The sequence below is a fragment of the Otolemur garnettii genome, unplaced genomic scaffold (genome assembly GCF_000181295.1).
Source record: "Otolemur garnettii isolate 467f Iridium unplaced genomic scaffold, OtoGar3 scaffold00031, whole genome shotgun sequence".
NCBI lineage: Eukaryota > Metazoa > Chordata > Mammalia > Primates > Galagidae > Otolemur > Otolemur garnettii.
The window spans coordinates 331541-350309 of NW_003852426.1; the positions used below are offsets into that span (position 1 = coordinate 331541).

The 18769-nt window shown below is 46.8% G+C and overlaps 2 protein-coding genes across 2 annotated transcripts; one reads left to right on the plus strand and one right to left on the minus strand.

The window, feature by feature from the left end:
- Positions 1-240: 240 nt before the first annotated feature.
- Positions 241-7703, minus strand: TRIM10 (tripartite motif containing 10). The gene is made up of 7 exons (XM_003789259.2): positions 7275-7703; positions 5753-5848; positions 4914-5144; positions 3878-3900; positions 3372-3487; positions 2029-2061; positions 241-758 (listed from the first exon to the last, which is right to left on the minus strand). Exons 1-7 carry the CDS (start codon positions 7701-7703, stop codon positions 241-243), a joined length of 1446 nt encoding a protein of 481 aa, XP_003789307.1.
- Positions 7704-10057: 2354 nt separating this feature from the next.
- TRIM15 (tripartite motif containing 15) lies at positions 10058-17502 on the plus strand. Its single transcript, XM_003789260.1, has 7 exons — positions 10058-10435; positions 11765-11860; positions 12943-13173; positions 14192-14214; positions 15656-15771; positions 16119-16151; positions 16985-17502. The coding sequence occupies exons 1-7, from the start codon at positions 10058-10060 to the stop codon at positions 17500-17502; spliced, it is 1395 nt and encodes a 464-aa protein (XP_003789308.1).
- Positions 17503-18769: the final 1267 nt, after the last annotated feature.

Sequence of the window (18769 nt, forward strand, 5' to 3'; positions counted from 1 at the left end):
GGGGATGTCAGTGAGAGGAGCTGGAAGCAGCCTGGATCCCCAGGTACGCTGGCCATTCATTGGTCACAGGGCAAGGGGCTTGATCAGCAAGCAGATTCAGGGTCAACCCTTGACCCTGGCTCCAAATCATTGTCTAAAATAGTCATTTCTATTCCAAGTCTTCAGGTGACTCAGCCAGGGATCAAGTCAACATAGCACTTCGTGTAAGGCCTGTACTTAGAGGAGGGTAACTGCACCCTGTCAGTAGCTAAGGGAGAAACTGGACCTCCGGCCCCAGAGCCCAAAGAAGGGAAAGACCCTCCTAGTGAAGGAGGCAGTGAAGGTGTAGATAGGCTCGCAGGTGACAGCATTGGCAAAGGTCACCCAGCCCACCTCATAGTCGAGAGACACCCGCACCTGCTGGGGCTGCTCCCTCAGCGCAAGCCTCATGGGGAAGGAGCCTAGAGCCGAGACAAAGCCCCAGGCCAGCCTCAGAGCCCACACCCCCTCCTCTGGCCGCAGTCGAAGCTCTCCCTTCCGCGACATGTCCTCACTCATCACCCCGATGGTGCAGCTGCCCCCATGGGCCAGGTCTACACTCACCACCCATGTGTGTTTCCCCCCTGTGAAGCCATCCTGGGCCAGAACACAGGTGGCCCGGTCAAAACGCTGAGGGCTGTCTGGCGAGTTCTGCCATTTGTAGGAGAACTGAGCACGCCGGTGGTCCTCAGACAAGAGGAGCTTGGGGTGGGAAGTCTGGGGGTCTAGAGAGATGTACACTGTGGGAAAAACCAAAAGGGACACAGACATCAGTATAGGAGGGCCTAAAATCTCCCCCTGGTGTCCCCTATAAGCACTATTGTTACCAACAACATGTGCAGTGCCTACATGGACCAGCAGTGTGGCATCACCTGGGAACTGGTTAGACATACGGCCTCTCAGAATCTGCATCCTAACAAGATGCCCAGTGATGCATGCACATGGTAAAGGCTGAGGAGCCTGCCTCAAGGAGGCAGCAGCTCTCATATGGGTCTGTGCCGTCCTCTGGACAGCTGTTTTGCTCACCACACCCTGGCTGGCTTCCAAAGCTATGAGTGCCTGCTGGGACCTGCTCCTGCTGCTACTCTTCACCCTCCCATCCCTGTGGCTCTGTCTCAGGAGGAGACAATTCCTCCATGAAACTTGGTGGTACCCCCCTGCCTCCCTCCCAGGGCACTTGCAACTCATCTATCTACTTTCCATTCCCGCAAGCTCTCTGACTCACTCACTCTGCCTTTGTTATTCTAAAACTCTCAGAGTCTGAGGACCAAAACCTTCTGTAGACCCCTGCATATTGTAACTTTTAGTATTCATAAACTAAAAAATTATCATGCATTTGGATACATCCATGGGTTAGTGAGCCTCTTCTAACAATTCCTTGACTCCCAGGGTCTTTGGCTGTTTCACTGGGAACAAATGCCCTGAAGGGGTCCATTCTATTCATTCCTTTTCCACCCACAGGCCATCCTCCTTCTGTCACCCCAATGACATCTTAGAGGAAGCAGGGGCTTCTGACAGTTCTAAGAATATGATTTTAAATCCAGATTAAAGTTCCCCTTATCCAGAAAGCATTCCCTGACAGACTTCATCCCATTCCAGTTTAATCTTTCTATTCACCCAAGATGCACAGACCAGGATGTGAGCTTCATACCACACATGCTGTAGATGACTGTGCCTGTCCCTTCTTTTTTTTTTTCTTTTGCAGTTTTTGGCTGGGGCTGGGTTTGAACCCACCACCTCCGGCATATGGGGTCAGCACCCTACTCCTTTGAGCCATAGGCGCTGCCCAAGCCTGTCCCTTCTTCATGGTTCTCCTGAGTGCCTTGCAAAGGCAGTGACATAGGTATACACTATATGTATACAGACACATATGTATATATATGGATGATGCATATACACACGCATGTGTGTACATATATGAATATTGTGGTGCCCAGTGCAGAACCCTGCGTAACTGTCTCTCCTTTTCAGGAATTCATCACTCTCTCTCATCCTGATGTAGCTGCTTACCCGGCTCATAGTCCAACTCAAAACGGAGTTTTTCTGTAAAGAAGAAATAAAATAGGATGACATTTCATTAGTCTCACAAAACTACAGAACTTTTAGTGATGAGGAAACTGAGGCACATAAGAGAGGAGGAACAAAAAGAAGGTGGGGGCTGAAAATCTCCACTTTGAACAAGTTCCAGGGGATCTGATGCTGCTGGGTGGGCCCCCACTCTGCAAACCACTGCTCTAGCTCTGAGCGGGCAGAGACTATATTTGCCTCTATCCACAGGATCCAGGACACAGTAAATGCTCCAGAAACATTTGCCTAATAAAGAGAGGAGTGGGTCCATTTATTTCTTGTCTGCTTGGAAATTATTGTGGGGGTAGTCAAAAGTGAGCCTTTGATTAGGTAAACTTTCCTTCACTGCCAGGCCACTGAGAATACTTCGAAGAAGTAGACTTATGGGGAAAAGTTCTTCTCAGGTGACACTCTTGTGGTTGGGTCATTGAGAAATAGGTGGCAGTAGGAGGTGATGACATAGAGCCACATTCCATTACCATCTGTCATTTCAAACTCTCCCCCTCCCTTTCCTACCACCATTCCCTATTCCAGAAAAGGGAAATGGGCACAGTTCCTACATGGGCAGTCCAACTCAGAGAGCTAGACCAACAGAAGGAAGGTGGGGGCGAGGAGAATGACATACCATAGGATAAATACTGTGACAGCTACTAATTAACAATGTTTATTATCAAAAATTTATTACATATTACAAATGTTGCCATGGGCTTTTTGACTTATTGAGAATGACAAATGTTGTTAATCAGTATCTTTTATATTATTTAATGCCAACTGATCAAATTTGTGTAATTATTTTTTAAATCAGTTCAATATTTTTTCCCAAAAATCTTTTTATATTTTTAGACAGAGTTTCACCTAATAACCCTCAATAGAGTGCCGGGACGTCACAGTTGACAACAACCTCCAGCTCCTGGGCTTAGGCAATTCTCCTGCTTCAGCCTCCCAAGTAGCTGAGACTATAGGCACCTGCTACAACACCCAGCTATTTTTGTTGTTGTTGTTGTTGCAGTTTGGCTGGGGTCAGGTTTGAACCCGCCACCCTTGGTATATGGGCCAGCGCCCTACTCACTGAGCCACAGGCACCGCCCCCAAAATCTTTACCTTTATTATCTCTCTTCATAATATTCTAACAGGCAGATTTTATAAGAATCTGCAAATAAGGAAATCAAGGCACCAGAAAGGGATAAACCTTGACACAACACCATTTGGCTATGGATCACAGAGGCCATTCCTAAACCCGGGCTTCATGCCCACCTGTGCTCTGTGGGGACCCGAGATTCTCTTACCCAGAAACATTTTCATCTCCCTCTGCAGTGGGAGGGCCTGCTGGGGGAAGTCCCGAATCTTCTGACCCAGCTCAGGGGACACAGCTTCTGGTTTCCGACACTTTCTGGTTTCACATCTAATGCACAAAAATGGTGGGGTCTGGGAATTAACCTCCTTAATGATGCCTTAAGTCAGCCTGTCATCTTGTTCTGCCACTTCCCATAGACCAGCGGTTCTCAACCTATGGGTTGTGACCCACGGGAACTATATTAAAGGGTCGTGGCATTAGGAAGGTTGAGAACCACTGCCATAGACAGATACAAATTCTGTAGCATTGCCCAAAGGTGCTATGTATGGATGAGTATTTACGGCTATACCTGAGAATGCACCTGTGTATGTGCAAGTTTCCATGTGAATTTATGTCCTTAATGTGAGAATGTTATACGTTTATATGGAATAACTAGGCATGTGGTCCATGTGTGTATACTTTGGTGAGAAAAGGGAAGAGAGGAACTATATCACCTACCTTATTAGCGTGCTTCTGATATCCTATGGGAGAGAGACAGAGGCATTCAGTTTCCAGTTTCTCCTTCCCATTTTTCTTAAGACTAAAAAATACCACATTCCTAGCCCTGGACAGAAAAAAGACATCAGATCTGTAAAGTCACAGTGTTAGAGTTTACTAGGCTTGGGGATCAGAGCACAATCATTTTATTTTATAGACCCAGGTAGTAAAGCAATCTGCCCCTGCTTGTTAGAGACAAAGATAAATCCCATACCAAGGTCTCTTGTTTCTCAGGCCTGAGGGTATCCCCCTAAATCATGGTGCCATTCTGATGCCTTGTTGAGACACCAATATTTCTCCTCCAGTGCAAGGAAGTGAAATAAATGAGGACAAACTTCCTGACCAGCCAATGCTAATATTTAGGTCATGGAGAAGGGTTTGGAAATATCATCTGACGTTTGTTTGCAAAGTACTTGATACTTAACTTTTTTCTTTTTCTTTTTCTTTTTTTTTTTTTTTAGAGACAGAGTCTCACTTTATCCCCCTCAGTAGAGTGCTGTGGCATTACAGCTCACAGCAACTCCAACTCCTGGGCTTAGGCAATTCTCTTGCCTCAGCCTCCCGAGGAGCTGGGACTACAGGCGCCCGCCACAACGCCCAGCTATCTTTTTGTTGTTGTTGTTGCAGCTTGGCCAGGGCCGGGTTTGAACCCACCACCCTCAGCATATGGGACCAGTGCCCTACTCATTGAACCACAGGCGCTGCCCAGTACTTGATACTTTCCAAAGTGCTACTTCAAATTCCATTTTACTATTGTATCCTCACAAAAGCTCTGTGAGATAGTTAAGGAAAGTATCTTCCCTATTTGATGGATGGTGGGATGAAGAAATGGAGACCAGAGAGCAAGGTATCCAGGGAACACTTGAGGAAGCATGGACCAGAATTGAATCCTGTGACCCACCTCCCATCTGGGACAACAGAGATGTGTGAGTGAAGGAGATAGGGCTTAGACAGGCACAGGTGCAATGGTCACAGTGAAGCAGGGTTCTGGGCTCACCGTCAGGAGCTCCCCTGCCGGCCTCTCATTCTTCTTTTCCAGTTCTTCAATCAGAGCACTAAACCGGCAGATCTCCCCAGCGACCAGGAAGTCAAACTCATCCTGTTGCTTTAAGATGTCTCCATCGAGGCTCTCCAGCTGCGCTAAGAGGATGCTCTGCTGTTCCTTCAGGAACCGGCTCAGGTGTGCAAATTCGGAAATCACCTGTTGTCTCTTAGTGGACACCTGAGTCTGAAGGGGCAAAAGGAGAGGGGTGAAGGAAGTTTTCAAGTTCATTTCTCCTCCTCTTCCTTTTTCTTCTTTTCCCTTACTTTGCTCCCATCTCCTTCCTAGTCTAGATCAAGATCCTCCAAAAATGGGTGGTAAAACCAGAACAACCCTCCACGCGCACACACACCCCTACACGCATGCACACACACGTCGGTGTTTCCTTTCCACTCACATTCCACTCTTGAAAGCTAGACTATACAGCATTACCTCAGCATCATCTGCTGGAGCTTCTAAGCGGGGTAGGACTCAGACACGGTGAAGGGGAGGTGGTGGGGACACTCTACCTCCTGCCTTTTGTGAAGTGCACACTTTGTGCATGGCCCTAAGCTACTTTACAGGCACAATCTCATTTAATCCTTGCTGCAGTTCAATGAGATTGTGACAATTTTTACTCTCCATTTTATAGATAAGTAAACTAAAGTTAGAGAATTGTAAGTTCATATAGTTAGTGTCAGAGTCAGGATTCAAGCTCAGAATGACTTCAACGCCCTATGTGTTTTGTTGCCTTGGTCAGGGACACAGCAGACCCTGAGGAAGGGGAGGGACTTAGAGAAGGAGTGACGACCTACCAGGAGGACTTGTATTCTTTTCTTTTCCCTTGACTGGATTTCTTGAATCTCTTCTCTTTCTTTTCTTAGACACTGAAGACATTTTTGTATTTGTTCCTGGGGAGAAGGAATATAAAATACCTAAGATGGAAAAAAATTATTTGTGCAGAGGTGTCACCTCATCCAACCCTCTACTTCCAGGAATGAAATGGCCCCCAGGAAAAGTGTCTCTCCCCTAGCTGACAATGCCTGACCCTTCTACACCCTGACAGCTTACTCTCTTTGGGTCTAATTCCTCTTGTTTTGTGCTCCAAAAATTTTGATCAGGGCTTTCTCCCTTTATCTTGTGACATTAGAGGTTGTGACTTGGTTTACCCATTTGAACCTTTCTTCGGGGTAAACATCCTAATTCATTTTGCTTGTTTTAAGTGATATCTGGAATCTGTCCTGAGTTTGATGTGCCCTTCACTGAAATTAGTCCAAGTTCCTGACATATCTCAAAGGGAACATGTGCAAATAACAACCCTCCTTTCTTACTAGAATCAGTAATCTGTGTATGAGGCCGGGGGTGGTGGCTCACCCCTGTAATCCCAATACTCTAGGAGGCCAAGGCTGGTGAATTGCTTGAGCGCACGAGTTTGAGACCAGCCTGAGCAAGAGGTAGACCCTGTCTGTAAAAAATAGCCAGGTGTTGTAGCAGGAGCCTGTAATCCCAGCTACTTGGGAGGCTGAGGCAAGAGTATCCCTTGAGCCCAAGAGTCTGAGGTTGCTGGGAGCTATGATGCCATGGCACTCTACAGGGGGTCAAAAAAAGTGAAACTCTGACTCAACAACAACAATAAAATCTGTGTATGATTCCAGAGGGGAGAAGACACTTGGATAACACAAAATTAATAGAATTGTTTTTAAAACTGTTTGTTCTAGAATAGAGTTAGAAGCAGGTAACATACATAAATGTCCATACATATATGTTCAAAAATACGTATAGAACTCTCAACATCAAATGCTAATTAACTAAGACGTCCACACATACTTGTATTATACTAAAATACAATCTATAAACAACTAAAACCAGCACACACTAATTTAATAACATAAAATGACATGCCACCCAAACATAAACTCTCCAGCAGTTACACTTAAAATATTCAGATACATACATACTCAGACCCCCACTCAAACACACCATACACACCTAAAAACATGAAAACATTAATGCACATACACACCATGTAATCATTCCTCCTTCCCGAAGACACACCTGATACAATGCACAGACACACACACTAATGTTTTGGCCACTTGTTCACTCAACTAGTATTTACTGAGCTCCCATTATCCTTTGGCCAACACAAAACACATCAAAAACATAAAACATAAACACAGGATGTTCCGTGCCTGAGTCTGTTGCCTGGGTAATCTTATTAGCAAGGAGAAAGAACTGGGCCTCAAACTGGCCTAAGTAATTCACAACTCTGCTCTGCTCCTCTTAGTCCAGTCCAGTCCCGCACCTGTCCTGGGATCCCTCTGTCCCCTCTCCTACCCTGTAGGGAGCCGCTGCATCCTCCAGGAAGCGCAGGGTGTGCGCCCTGTGCTCCCCGGCCTCCCGGCACAACACACACAGCTGCATCTCATCATCCTCACAGAAGAAGTAGATCTTCTCTCCATGCTCCTGGCAGATGTCGTCCTCTTCCGAGCCCAGCATGGACACCAGCTGGAGGCGCCCAATGTTCTCCACCACGTTGGCCAGCTGCCAGTTGGGCCGGAAGCTTCCAGGGCGGAAGGGCTCCTTGCAGAGAGGGCAGGTGGGGGACTCCTCCAGGTGTGGGCCTGGGATCTCACAGTACCGGGTAAGGCAGCTGCGGCAGAAGTTGTGGCCACAGTCGATGGTGACCGGCTCCCTGAGGGTGCCTTGGCAGATGGGGCAATTGACCTCTTCTGCCAGGCTGGTCACAGAGGCAGCTGAGGCCATGTTGGTGCTGCTAGGCCTGTGGCCTCCTCAAGGTCTCCCTCTTTGCTTGGTAGAGGAAGAAGGTCTGGGAAAACAGTGAGGACACACACCACACACTCACACACCTGTACGTGCTCATGGCCACACACAGGCACATCTTAAATACACACCAGTACCCGCATTCTCATACACACGGACAAGGCACCCACTCTGGCAGCCAGGGTTCTGTTGTCCTGCCAATAGCACAGGTGGAGAATCACAGAAGAGGAGCAGGACAAGGGGCTCACAATGTTCCAGAGATGACCTCAGTTACTCTCTGGACTGGTGACCATGATGGGACTTGATGTTCCTTTCTGTCCATCCAGAGACACAGTGGAAGGAAAGTGGTGATAGCTCCGCCATCCACTGTTGAAAGAGATGTTCTTTGGGAGACAGGAGGGAGACTGGGTAACAGAGTGGAGATGCCACCCAGCCTCCCTGCAGTGTGGCCAGCTGTCTCCGGGGAGATTGGAGGTATCAGCCAGCCCAGGGCTTGCCTGTCAGTGGGCAGGAGAGTGTGGGGACTCAGATAAGGTCCTTGTGCCCTGATACACATGGCATCACTAACTTCAATGGCAATCCCCCAACTGTCCTACCACAGCTTCAAAAGAGGTTGGAATATTCCCTGTTGGGGGGAGGTAACAGCCAGCATTTATTCATAATGATTACATGCCATACAATAATATAAGCTATTTAAATGTATGATCTAATTTATTTCCATTCTACACCATCAATGCTAGTAGGCTCTCCATTTTATAAATGAAAAAGCTGAGGCTCAGTTAGCTTATTTATATTTCCCAAGTAGGAAGGTGAGTGGCCATAACTTGCAGCCAGATCTACATGTCTTCTGAGCAATGCTGTCCAATAGAAATGCAATGTGCATTTAAATTTACAATTTAAAATGTCCTTTTAGCCATAGAGAAATTGTACAAAGAAATAGGTGAAATTAATTTAGTAATGCCTTTTATTTAGCCTTACATTTGCAAAATATTATCATTTCAAAATATGATCCACATAAAACATTATTAATATTTTATATCGTTTTTTATTTGTGTGTGGCATGGTCTTTGAAATCTGGTGTGCATTTTACATATATGGCACACCTTAATTCACACTGGCCACATTCCAATGCTCAGTGACCCCATGTGGCTGGTGCCTCATGTATTGGACAGTGTAGCTCCAAGTCTACACTCCAAGGGGGACATGAGGGTGGAAAGGGAAAGTGAGTAAAAAGGGAACAACAAGAGGGGTTGGGTTGATCACTCAGGCGAGGACAGAGGGAGGCCTGGTTTTATCAGCAGATGCAGGTGAGTGGATGAAGAACTGGAGTGCTGGATCTCAGTCCTGCTATGGCTTGTGCAGAAAGAGCACAGGGCGTAAAGCCAGGAGCCTGGGATCATCCCCAGTTATGAGGCTTTCTAGCTCTGTGACCTTTGGAAAGTCATTTTACCTTTCACTTTATAGTTCCTTCTCTGTGAAATGAAGGCAATGATACCTTCCTAGACGGTAGTTGGAATGAGATATAATAATATGAAAACACTAAACCCTAGATAAATATGATTGACACTTTATCTTTCTGGTTGTTTCCTAACATTCAGCAACATAAATCATTTAATTTTGATTTCTTGCCTTCTCCCACTTACAGTAAAAAAATAAAATTAAAGTCCATTGTTACCCAAACTCCAGCCGAGATTGTGGTGCTGGGTAGGGGGGTATTTAGGAGCACATGAAAAAGCCAGCATGAGCAGACGAGGTGGGCAGGAAAGGAGAGCAGAGGAGCAGGCCAAGTAAGCAGTCATCACATGGTGACGTGCAGTGTCTTAATGGCATCTCCGCCCCAAATTCTCCGGAAGTCGACACTTCCCACTCCAGTCTGGACTTTGATGCTCCGGGCACACCTCAAAGTCAGAAGTTTATGGCTCCCACCTGCTCAATCTGACAGGAAGTGTCTCCTCCCCATTTCTCCCCACCCACTGTGGACAAGAGATTCCCAGAAACGCCATCTCCCTGTGACCTCATGGTGTTCTCTGCTCCCCACCCCAGGGACAGAAGGAGTACACAATCAGCTTACTTGCCCACCACTGGGAAATTCCAGGTAATTCGAGATGCCCTGGAGTTTGGACCCACTCAGCTGATGGGTGGTGGCCAAGGGCTCTGCATGCAGAGCCCAGAGGTGGAGCAGGTTGCTTCCCTGGGCTGACATTCCTGCCTTCCTCTCTGTTGGCCTCCTGGTCCTTTCCTTCTGTGACTCATTTAAATGCAACTCAATTTCAGGAAAAGGAAATTCATGTGGACCAAGGCAAAGGCCTCAGTGGACAGCTGGGGAAGGCACTGTGATGCCCTCAACCCCCACCCTGCAGGTGGTCCGTGAGGGGGCCACCTGTCCTGCCTGCACAAGGCCCCTGGAGGATGCAGTGACCACTACCTGTGGACACATCTGCCAGCTCTGCCTCCTGCTGCCCTCCCAGATGGGAGCTCAGCCCTCAGGCAGGATCCTACTCTGCCCGCTCTACCAGGAGGAGAAGCAGTCAGAGGCCCCCATGGCCCCTGTCCCCCTAGGCCCGCTGGAGGAGACTTACTGTAAGGAGCACGGTGAGAAGATATACTTCTTCTGTGAAAAGGATGCTGAGTTCCTTTGTGTGTTCTGCCGGGAGAGTCCTTCCCACCAGGCTCACACTGTGGGGTTCCTTGATGAGGCCATTCAGCCCTACCGGGTAAGAAGCGGAGCTCTACCTTGGGCCTGTTTAGGGCGGGACAATGTTCGGTTGTGGGTAGAGAGAATGGGATAGGGACCTGGATGAAGGGCCTGGCTTCCATGTCAGGAGACCCCGAGGCAGAAAGACACTAGGAATACTCCCAGACTGAAAAGGGACATAGCTCCTCTTGGATATATAGGAGGTTATTGTCTCAGGGGGACTTTAGAGCAAGCCCTCAGAGGACCCCACAGTGATGAAGCCCAGAGAACTGCAGCTGTGGTTTTGCTCACTAAGGACAGACAGCCCTGGTGCAGAGTAGGATCTCCTGCAGGTTATAGACAGGATGAACTTGTTCTCCCAGGGCCTAGACTGGATATGGGATTAACAAGACCCTGATCTCTGGAGATCAGAGGAAAGAGAGGAGCAGACAAGGGCAACCAGCAAGGGCTGCTCTTGCTGAAAAGGGGAGGGTGGCAGTAGTCCAGCATTATAAGAATTTCCCACCTGGTCTTGGGGTCACTATCCATTCCTGCCTGCCTCTCAGATCTCTCTCTTATCATCTAGTCACTAGGTCTGGAAGTGGCTTTCTCAGGAACATCTTCAGAATCTTGAACTCTCTCCATAGCCAGGCCCTCCCCATCTCTCACCTCTATTTTGAAGTCTCTAGTGCATTCCCTGTCTCCATCTGTACCCTTTCCAGTTGCCCTCCAATCTGTTGGAGGGAGATCCTCTGAAAACACAAAGCCAATCCAATCATGTTGCTTCCCTTCTCAAAATCCCTCCATGGATTCCCTAGTGTCCAAAGAAAGTCCACTGTCTTAGCAGGCCACTCAGGCCCTTTGCAGTCAGGCTCCTGCCTTCCTGTCCACTTTTCTTTCTCAGCCTCCCTCCTCAGCACCATGTCTCCAGCCAGGCTGAGCTGCACCTGCTGCTGCTTATTTGTTCTGTTTCTAGTCCTTTTTACACAGTTTCTTCCTCCTAGAATGCTTTCTTCCCCACCTCCCATCCCTTTTTTCTGTTTTATCATTTCAATCAGTTTTAAGTATACAGTTCAGGAGCATTTCTGGCCAACTGGAAATCAATCTTTCAAGGCCCACTGTAAACGTGTTCTGGTTCCCTTAACCCTTCAGGCAGAACCATCCTTCTGATCTCACTGTTCACACACTATGACTATTACATTTTTCTATCTATATTTTAATCACTCATAACAGACTTCCACCTAAGATGGAGATATCTTTATCTTTGAATCCCTCAGCACTCAGTGGTGGGCCTGGAATGTGGTAGACAACTCACGTCTGTGAGTTGAATTATTAATGCACCTCTTTCTGCCCATTCTCCTCCCCATAGGATCGTCTCAGGAGTCGGCTAGAAGCTCTAATTGTGGAAAGAGATGAAATTGAGAACATAAAGTATCAAGAAGACCAGAAGCTTCAAGTGCTTCTGGTAAAGGCCACACTATTGGCCACTTTCTCCTTTGGGATTTTCTTAACAGACCCTGGGGAAGCCTGTTGGTTAGTGTCTGTTGCCTGGCTGGAAAGAACCAGCAAACTGTTCTCATTCACCTTCCTGTCATTGTACAAGGGCCTTTGGGATCTCAGAACATCAGCACTGGAAGTAGTTCTGACATCTTTCTAATTCAAGATCCATCTTATTTGCCATTTTTTACAGAATGGAAAAGTCTAGGAAAGTGATACTCCCAAGGCCACATGCCAAAGCCCAAGTTCATGATGAAATGACTAGCACCTGGGTCTCCTGACCCTTAGTCCATTGCTCTTCCTGCCCAAGTCTATCTACTTGAACACACCATCTGCAAATGGGAATCTTAGGATCAGAAGGTGTATATTCATGTCTGGATTCTAATCCTGACCACAAGGCTGACCTTGAGGACGGGGGCAGATGGTGTGGCTATATCTGGCTCCCTCTCACCTTTTTCTTCATGCTACACAATTATGAAGAAGGAAATTCAATGTGGAAATCTCTGGTACCTTGACCAAGGAGACGGAGTGTGGGTCCAGGAAGATCTCTCCAGCATCCCTTAACTCCTGTCAAAGTACCCATGGATACCCTGTACATGGTGACCTTCATGGCTAAGACCAATCTCACACTCTTCCACTAAGTTGCGTTGATTCTAATTCTAGAATCAACTAGATTGCGTTGAATCTTCCACTACTTGCGTTGAATCTAATTCTAACAACTTCCTTTTGCCTCAGTTGTTTTTTAAGAAATGACGACAGGCATTCTTACTCAATTCTATGAAGGCATGGTAGGGTTAAGATGGTATCATAGTTGCAGAAAGATTTTTTAAAAGTTAAACATGGCTCTTAGAGGATAATATGGCATTATTATTAGAATCTCTAGTTAAGAAAATAGCACAGCCTTCATCATTAGTAAGTTCACTTATGACCTATCTACTTTTCTATAAGGTGTCTTGGAACAAGTTGTTCCCTATCTCTCCTAATGAATAATAATATAGATGATCCTCCCAGAAGCTAGCTCTGAGCCCCTGTCTGTCCTACCCCTTGCAGGCTAAGATTGAAAACAAGAAGCAACAGATAGAAGCAGCTTTTGAGAGGCTGGAGCAGGACCTGAAGGAACAGCGGTGTCTCCTGCTGGCCAGGCTGAGAGAGCTAGAGAAGCAGATTTGGAAGGAGAAGAATGAGTACATCACAAAGGTCTCTGAGGAGGTTGCTCAGCTTGGAGCCCAGGTTACAGAGCTGGAGGAGAAGTGTCAGCAGCCAGCAAGCGAGCTTTTACAAGTGAGAGACACCCCACCACTTCATAGGATAGAGAAGGACTCCAGGGGAAAGGGGTGCCATGTGATGGGCTGGAGAGAGGCAGGAGAGGGAAGTGGAGATTATTTCTAAAGGAAAGGACTGATAGTTATCTGGCCCAGAGAGGTTATGGAGATATGGATCCAGAGGTCTTGGAGACTTATATGGTCCAGGCCATATACTGTGGTCATGCTAAGGGCTTTGGGATCAGACAGTCTTGGGTGTGAGTGTCAGCTCTTCTAATCATGTGTCTTGGGTAAATCTCTTGACCTCTTTAAACATGGGGATAATAATAGCAACCCTCTCCATAGGATTATCATAAAAATTATAAGAAATAATCCATATAAAATGCTTAGCAGGGTCCCTGGTACACAAAGAGAACTCAATAAATGGTGCCTGCTGTGGTTATTGTTATGTGATATCACATCAGACCCAGCTGACAACTCAAGGCTGACCCCTGTTTACCATTGTTTTTTTTTTTTTTTTTGAGACAGAGTCTCACTTTCCCCTCAGTAGAGTGCTGTGGCATCACAGCTCACAGCAACCTCCAACTCTTGGGCTTAAGCAATTCTCTTGCCTCAGCCTCCCAAGTAGCTGGGACTATAGGTGCCTGCCACAATGCCTGGCCTTTTTGTTGCAGTTGTCACTACTGTTTTAACTAGCCGGGGCCGGGTTCAAACCCTCCACCCTTGGTATATGGGCAGGCACCCTGCCCACTGAGCCACAGGCACCACCCTTTACCATCACTTTTTAAAGGTTAGAGGCAGTACCCATCCCCAAAACAAGGTTGAGACAGAGAAATCAGCATAAATTAACCTACCACAAAGTCCCAAATTAGTAAGAAAGCATGATGTAAAAGAGCAGTCTAATGAGTAGGTAATTAAATAGATATAACTCTCTAGAAGAAAATTTTGAACTGATATTTCAAGGAAGAAAGGATGTATAGAATCCCTGACAGGAGGACATGTGGAAACTAAGTGCATGTTCTTGTCTTCTTTTGTAGGATGTCAGAGTCAACCAGAGCAGGTAGGGCCCACTACCCAGTCCCGACTCCTTTATGCTCAATGCGGAGAGTGAAGGGGGAGGGGTTTTCACTGCCACCCACCTCCTATCCCCCAGAAAGGCAAAAGCACTCTGACAGTGAAGCCTCATTCACTCACACACACGTACACACATATACACATATGCAGTCCAAACTTATGGAAGGTTCATTTTTAACCTGATCAGTTAAAAATTCTTGGTATTATGACACATTTTTTTCTCTTACAAGTGAAGTTATACGCAATAATCATGTTTTAAGACTGGTCCAGGAACATCTATTTAATCTGTAAAATTATTAGTACCTAACACTATTTAAAATATAATCTGAAATGGAAATATTTTCTATAGAAAATAACAAGTATGGCTGGGTGTGGTGGCTCATGCCAAATCCTAGCATTCTGGGAGGCGAGGCGGGTGGATTGTCTGAGCTCAGGACTTTGAGACCAGCCTGAGCCAGAGCAAGACCTTGTCTCTAAAAATAGCCGGACATTGTGGCAGATGCCTATAGTCCTAGCTACATAGGAGACTGAGGCAAGAGAATCACTAGAGCCCAAGAGTTTGAGGTTGCTGTGAGTTGTGACCCCATGGCACTCTACCAGGGGCAACAAAGTGAGACTCTGTCTCAAAAAAAAAAAAAAAGAAAAGAAAATAATAGGCATGGAATCTGGGAAGACTAGTCTGTTCTTTCATTCATTTTCCCACTCTATTTCTCCTATTTCCTTCAGCATTTTCTAATGTTCCTATGAAAGGACAGCCACCAGGAGCTGGGAGGTATTATAAACACACACCCCTTCCCTTTCCTTTCTGCTGTAAGCCCTAGGCACTGCACTGAGATGAGAAGAGACATATAGCTAAGGAATGCTTAGCATGTGCTTGTGCCTACTGGTATGTAGGAAGTATAAAACCCCAGTGCCTACGAATCAGGAAGGCACACACACTTTTCAAAGAGATCTGTAAGGGAGTGAAAAGCTTGCTTAGGGTCATATAGCCAGTGCCTAACAAGGACTGAGCTGGAACCAAAATTAAGGGCTTTTTCATTGCAATCTATTTTTTCTTTTACCTTCCCCCCTTTCTCTTCTAGCCTCTTTTCCTTTATAAACAGCACACTGTTTCTCACTGTATTTCAGATAGAGGTAACTGATCTCTGCCCCTCTCAGCCTTCACAAACCCAAACATTCTCCTACAAAGCCTACATCCAGTTCTTAAAGCGTGACTACCACGATTTAGTTCCTTTTAGGTCTAATTAAAATGCCTCTTGCTTTAGTCACCATACATTTCCAGCAAAGGTAAAGAAATGATACTCAACCAAATTATTCACTGCAGACAGAAAAATCATTCCTTAACACGATTTTAGCCTCATTTGATCTATATCACCCAAACATTATTGTTGTAATTTGGACTTAGCTTGTTACCAACTTGTCTGCAGGTGTGAGATAAAGACTGTTGTGAGGACAAAGACCATTTCTCATGAACTTGTCAAGAAGATCCGCGATCTCCATAGGAAAACACTCGCCCTCCCAGAGATGATGAGGACATTCTCAGGTGAAGAGGAGGGGGCCACGGCTTTCCCCGCTCCCAATAGGTGCTCTTCTGCATTTCACCCATCTCCATCTTTCCCCACCTTTGAGATTGGCTCAAGACATTATCCCTCCCCAAAGTCTGCCCTCAGTGATCCCAGTTTACTCAGGGGCACCATTTCCTAGAGTATCTCCTCTGCTCCCTAAAGACAGGCACTGGACTGGGCGTCCAGCAACGTGAAGACTACTTCTGTTCCATTAGAACATACTAGAAACCAAGTCTTCTCCTGTCCCTGTCCTCATCCTGCCTTTAGAGGTGCCTGTAAGAAATAATAAGTCACAGATCTTTCTTTCTATTTCTGCTTCCCCCAGAAAACTTGGCGCATCATCTGGAGACAGATTCAGGTAAACAGTGGGGAACTGGGGGAGCTGTTCTTTCAGTCATCTATTCAATTCATGGCAGGAAACAGAGCAGTTAAATGCATGCATCCTTGAGCCAGAGTGCATGGGTTCCCTATTCTAGCTCTTGCTAAATATGAGACACTGGGGGAAATACTAAGCCTTTTTGTCCCATAGTTTCTTCATCAACAAAATGAAAAAAATAATAATAATAGTACTGCACCTACTCCATAAATAGCTGTAGCTGTGAGGATTAAATGAATTAATACATGCAAAGAGCTTAGTATAGTATCTGGCATATAGTAAATGCTCAGCTAATGTTAGTTGCTTGTAACCAGCATTGTGCTAGACTCTTTATAGACTTGAGTAAATACTGTATGATTTTTTTTAAAAAAGCACTTACTTCAAATTGGCCCTTCATTTAGAAATTGTTCTTACAAGTGTCACCTCATTCTGATATAAAAACAATGCTTCTCAAATTAAATGTGCTGAAAAAAATCTTGTTAAAAACACAGATTCTGATTTAGTGGGTCTGGGATGGAGCGCAACAATTTGCCTTTTTAACCGCCTCCCAGGAGACAGGGATGGATGCTGCTGGTCCACCCACCGCCCTTTGAGAGGCAAATCCTTACAGCACCACTTGCCAGTCAGGTAGAAGAGCTGTCATTGTCTGTCCTCATGGAACAGAAGGAGAAACTGAGGTTCTGAGAAGCCGGCCAGTGGCAGGCTGCACGCGGCAGTGCTCTTTCTGCCCCTACTCACATCACGTGGTTACCTGCTCTAGGGACGTTTTTGATTGGCTGCCTCAGCTGTTGATGTCCATGCTGTCCTCCCTCTAGAGGTCATCACTCTGGACCCTCAGACCGCCAGCCAGAGCCTAGTCCTCTCGAAAGACAGGAAGTCGGTGAGGTACACCCGGCAGAGGCGGAACCTGCGCGGCAGCCCCCTGCGCTTCGACGGCCTCCCGGCTGTGCTGGGCTCCCCGGGCTTCTCCTCGGGGAGCCACCGCTGGCAGGTGGAAGTACAGCTGGGCGACGGCGGCGGCTGCGTGGTGGGGGTGGCTGGGGAGCAGGTGAGGAAGAAAGGAGACATGGGTCTGAGCGCCAAGGAGGGCGTCTGGGCCGTGATCTTCTCGCACCAGCAGTGCTGGGCCAGCACCTTCCCCGGCACCGACCTGCCGCAGGGCGACATCCCGCGCGCCGTGGGCGTCGCCCTGGACTATGAGGCTGGGCAGGTGACCCTCCTCGATGCCCAGACCCAGGCACCTATCTTCACTTTCACCGCCTCTTTCTCAGGCAAGGTCTTCCCTTTCTTTGGCGTCTGGAAAAAAGGTTCCTGCCTGACTTTGAAAAGCTGAGGTAGAGTGGAGACCCGAGTGTCCTGAGACCCAGCTCCTCCCCTCGCCCTCAGAAAGTCCTTGGGCAACTCCTGATGGAGTGAGGCTGGAGTGAGGCCAGAGTGAGGCGGGAGGGCAGGTGATCTCAGACCTGGAACAGGACAGTGATGTGTGTGCTTATGTATCTTAACGCCTTTCAGCTCTCTAACGCCCCAGACCTGACCTTGACGCCCGGCCTTCTCTGCATGGGAAGAGGAGGACCAGAGGCAGTGGGGGTTGTGCCTTGGACATCAGCAAACCTGGGAGTCAGTGGGCTTTGGGGAGGGGGCTGGAATCTAAAATAAAATCTTTAAAGCTTAAAAATATTCATCATAGGAAAAACCAGGACCTCATTGGGCTTCCACAATAAAATCGACTTTTTACACACCAGGAGACTCCTTTTACACACCAGGAGACTCCTGTGCAGGGTTTAGGGCCTCTTCATCAGCCCTTTTTTTCTGCTCAGGTCATTTCTCTAGAGTTGTAGAGAATGTCCTAATAAACTGTGACCCGCAGACCTCTGCATTTCATGTGTCTAATCACTGCTGGTGAAGGTGAAGGGAAGGCTTAAATCCAGTGGAGTGTCTGTAGCAACAACTTGGGGCTAACAAGGGTTGAGGGGCTAGTAGGCTCCAACAGGGTGAGTCCTGGTCCTTCTATGGCCAAGACACAACCCTGCCCTTTCCTTTACACAGGACTTCCCTGCTGACAGTGGGACAGTCACCAGACATTACAAAAGGCTATGAGGTTAAAAAAATTGTTTTCAAAAATATGATATTCATATGATACATCTGTGAAATACATAGGACTTTTGTTTTTCTCATTCTGTGATGAAGAAAACTAGTCCACAATTAAATGAATTTAACTAACAGCTGGTCTGACCTGCTAAGGTAGAATCTACAGGTCCTGGTGCCCAGTCCCTCATTGCAGTTGTTAAGGTAAATTAAAAGCAAGCCTAACTCCATTTTGATATAATTCTTTCCCCTGAGAATCAGTGGAAAGGCAAAGCAGGCCTGATTCCATTCTGTTGTTTTGCTACATTTTATTGCTTTTAGAAAAAAACAGTTTTGCTTGTCTCCTCACCCGTTGCATAGTATTTAAAGTCTACCTGGTTAGAACTGTTAGAATTATTAGTATCGGCTCAGCGCCTATAGCTCAACCGGCTAAGGCGCCAGCCACATACACCTAAGGTGGCGGGTTCGAATCCCCAGCCCGGACCCGCCAAAAATTCTCAACCAAATCCTAGCCA

What these genes read in the sequence shown, in the direction of transcription:
- TRIM10 (XM_003789259.2), bottom strand. Translation starts at nt 7,703, where the DNA reads ATGGCCTCAGCTGCCTCTGTGACCAGCCTGGCAGAAGAGGTCAATTGC. An exon ending in CGGCAGGGGAGCTCCTGACG is followed by an intron (nt 3,901 to 4,913) that starts GTGAGCCCAGAA and finishes TCTCTCCCATAG; the next exon opens with GATATCAGAAGCACGCTAAT. An exon ending in GGAGATGAAAATGTTTCTGG is followed by an intron (nt 2,062 to 3,371) that starts GTAAGAGAATCT and finishes TCTTCTTTACAG; the next exon opens with AAAAACTCCGTTTTGAGTTG.
- TRIM15 (XM_003789260.1), top strand. Translation starts at nt 10,058, where the DNA reads ATGCCCTCAACCCCCACCCTGCAGGTGGTCCGTGAGGGGGCCACCTGT. An exon ending in GTCAGAGTCAACCAGAGCAG is followed by an intron (nt 14,215 to 15,655) that starts GTAGGGCCCACT and finishes ACTTGTCTGCAG; the next exon opens with GTGTGAGATAAAGACTGTTG. An exon ending in TCATCTGGAGACAGATTCAG is followed by an intron (nt 16,152 to 16,984) that starts GTAAACAGTGGG and finishes TCCTCCCTCTAG; the next exon opens with AGGTCATCACTCTGGACCCT.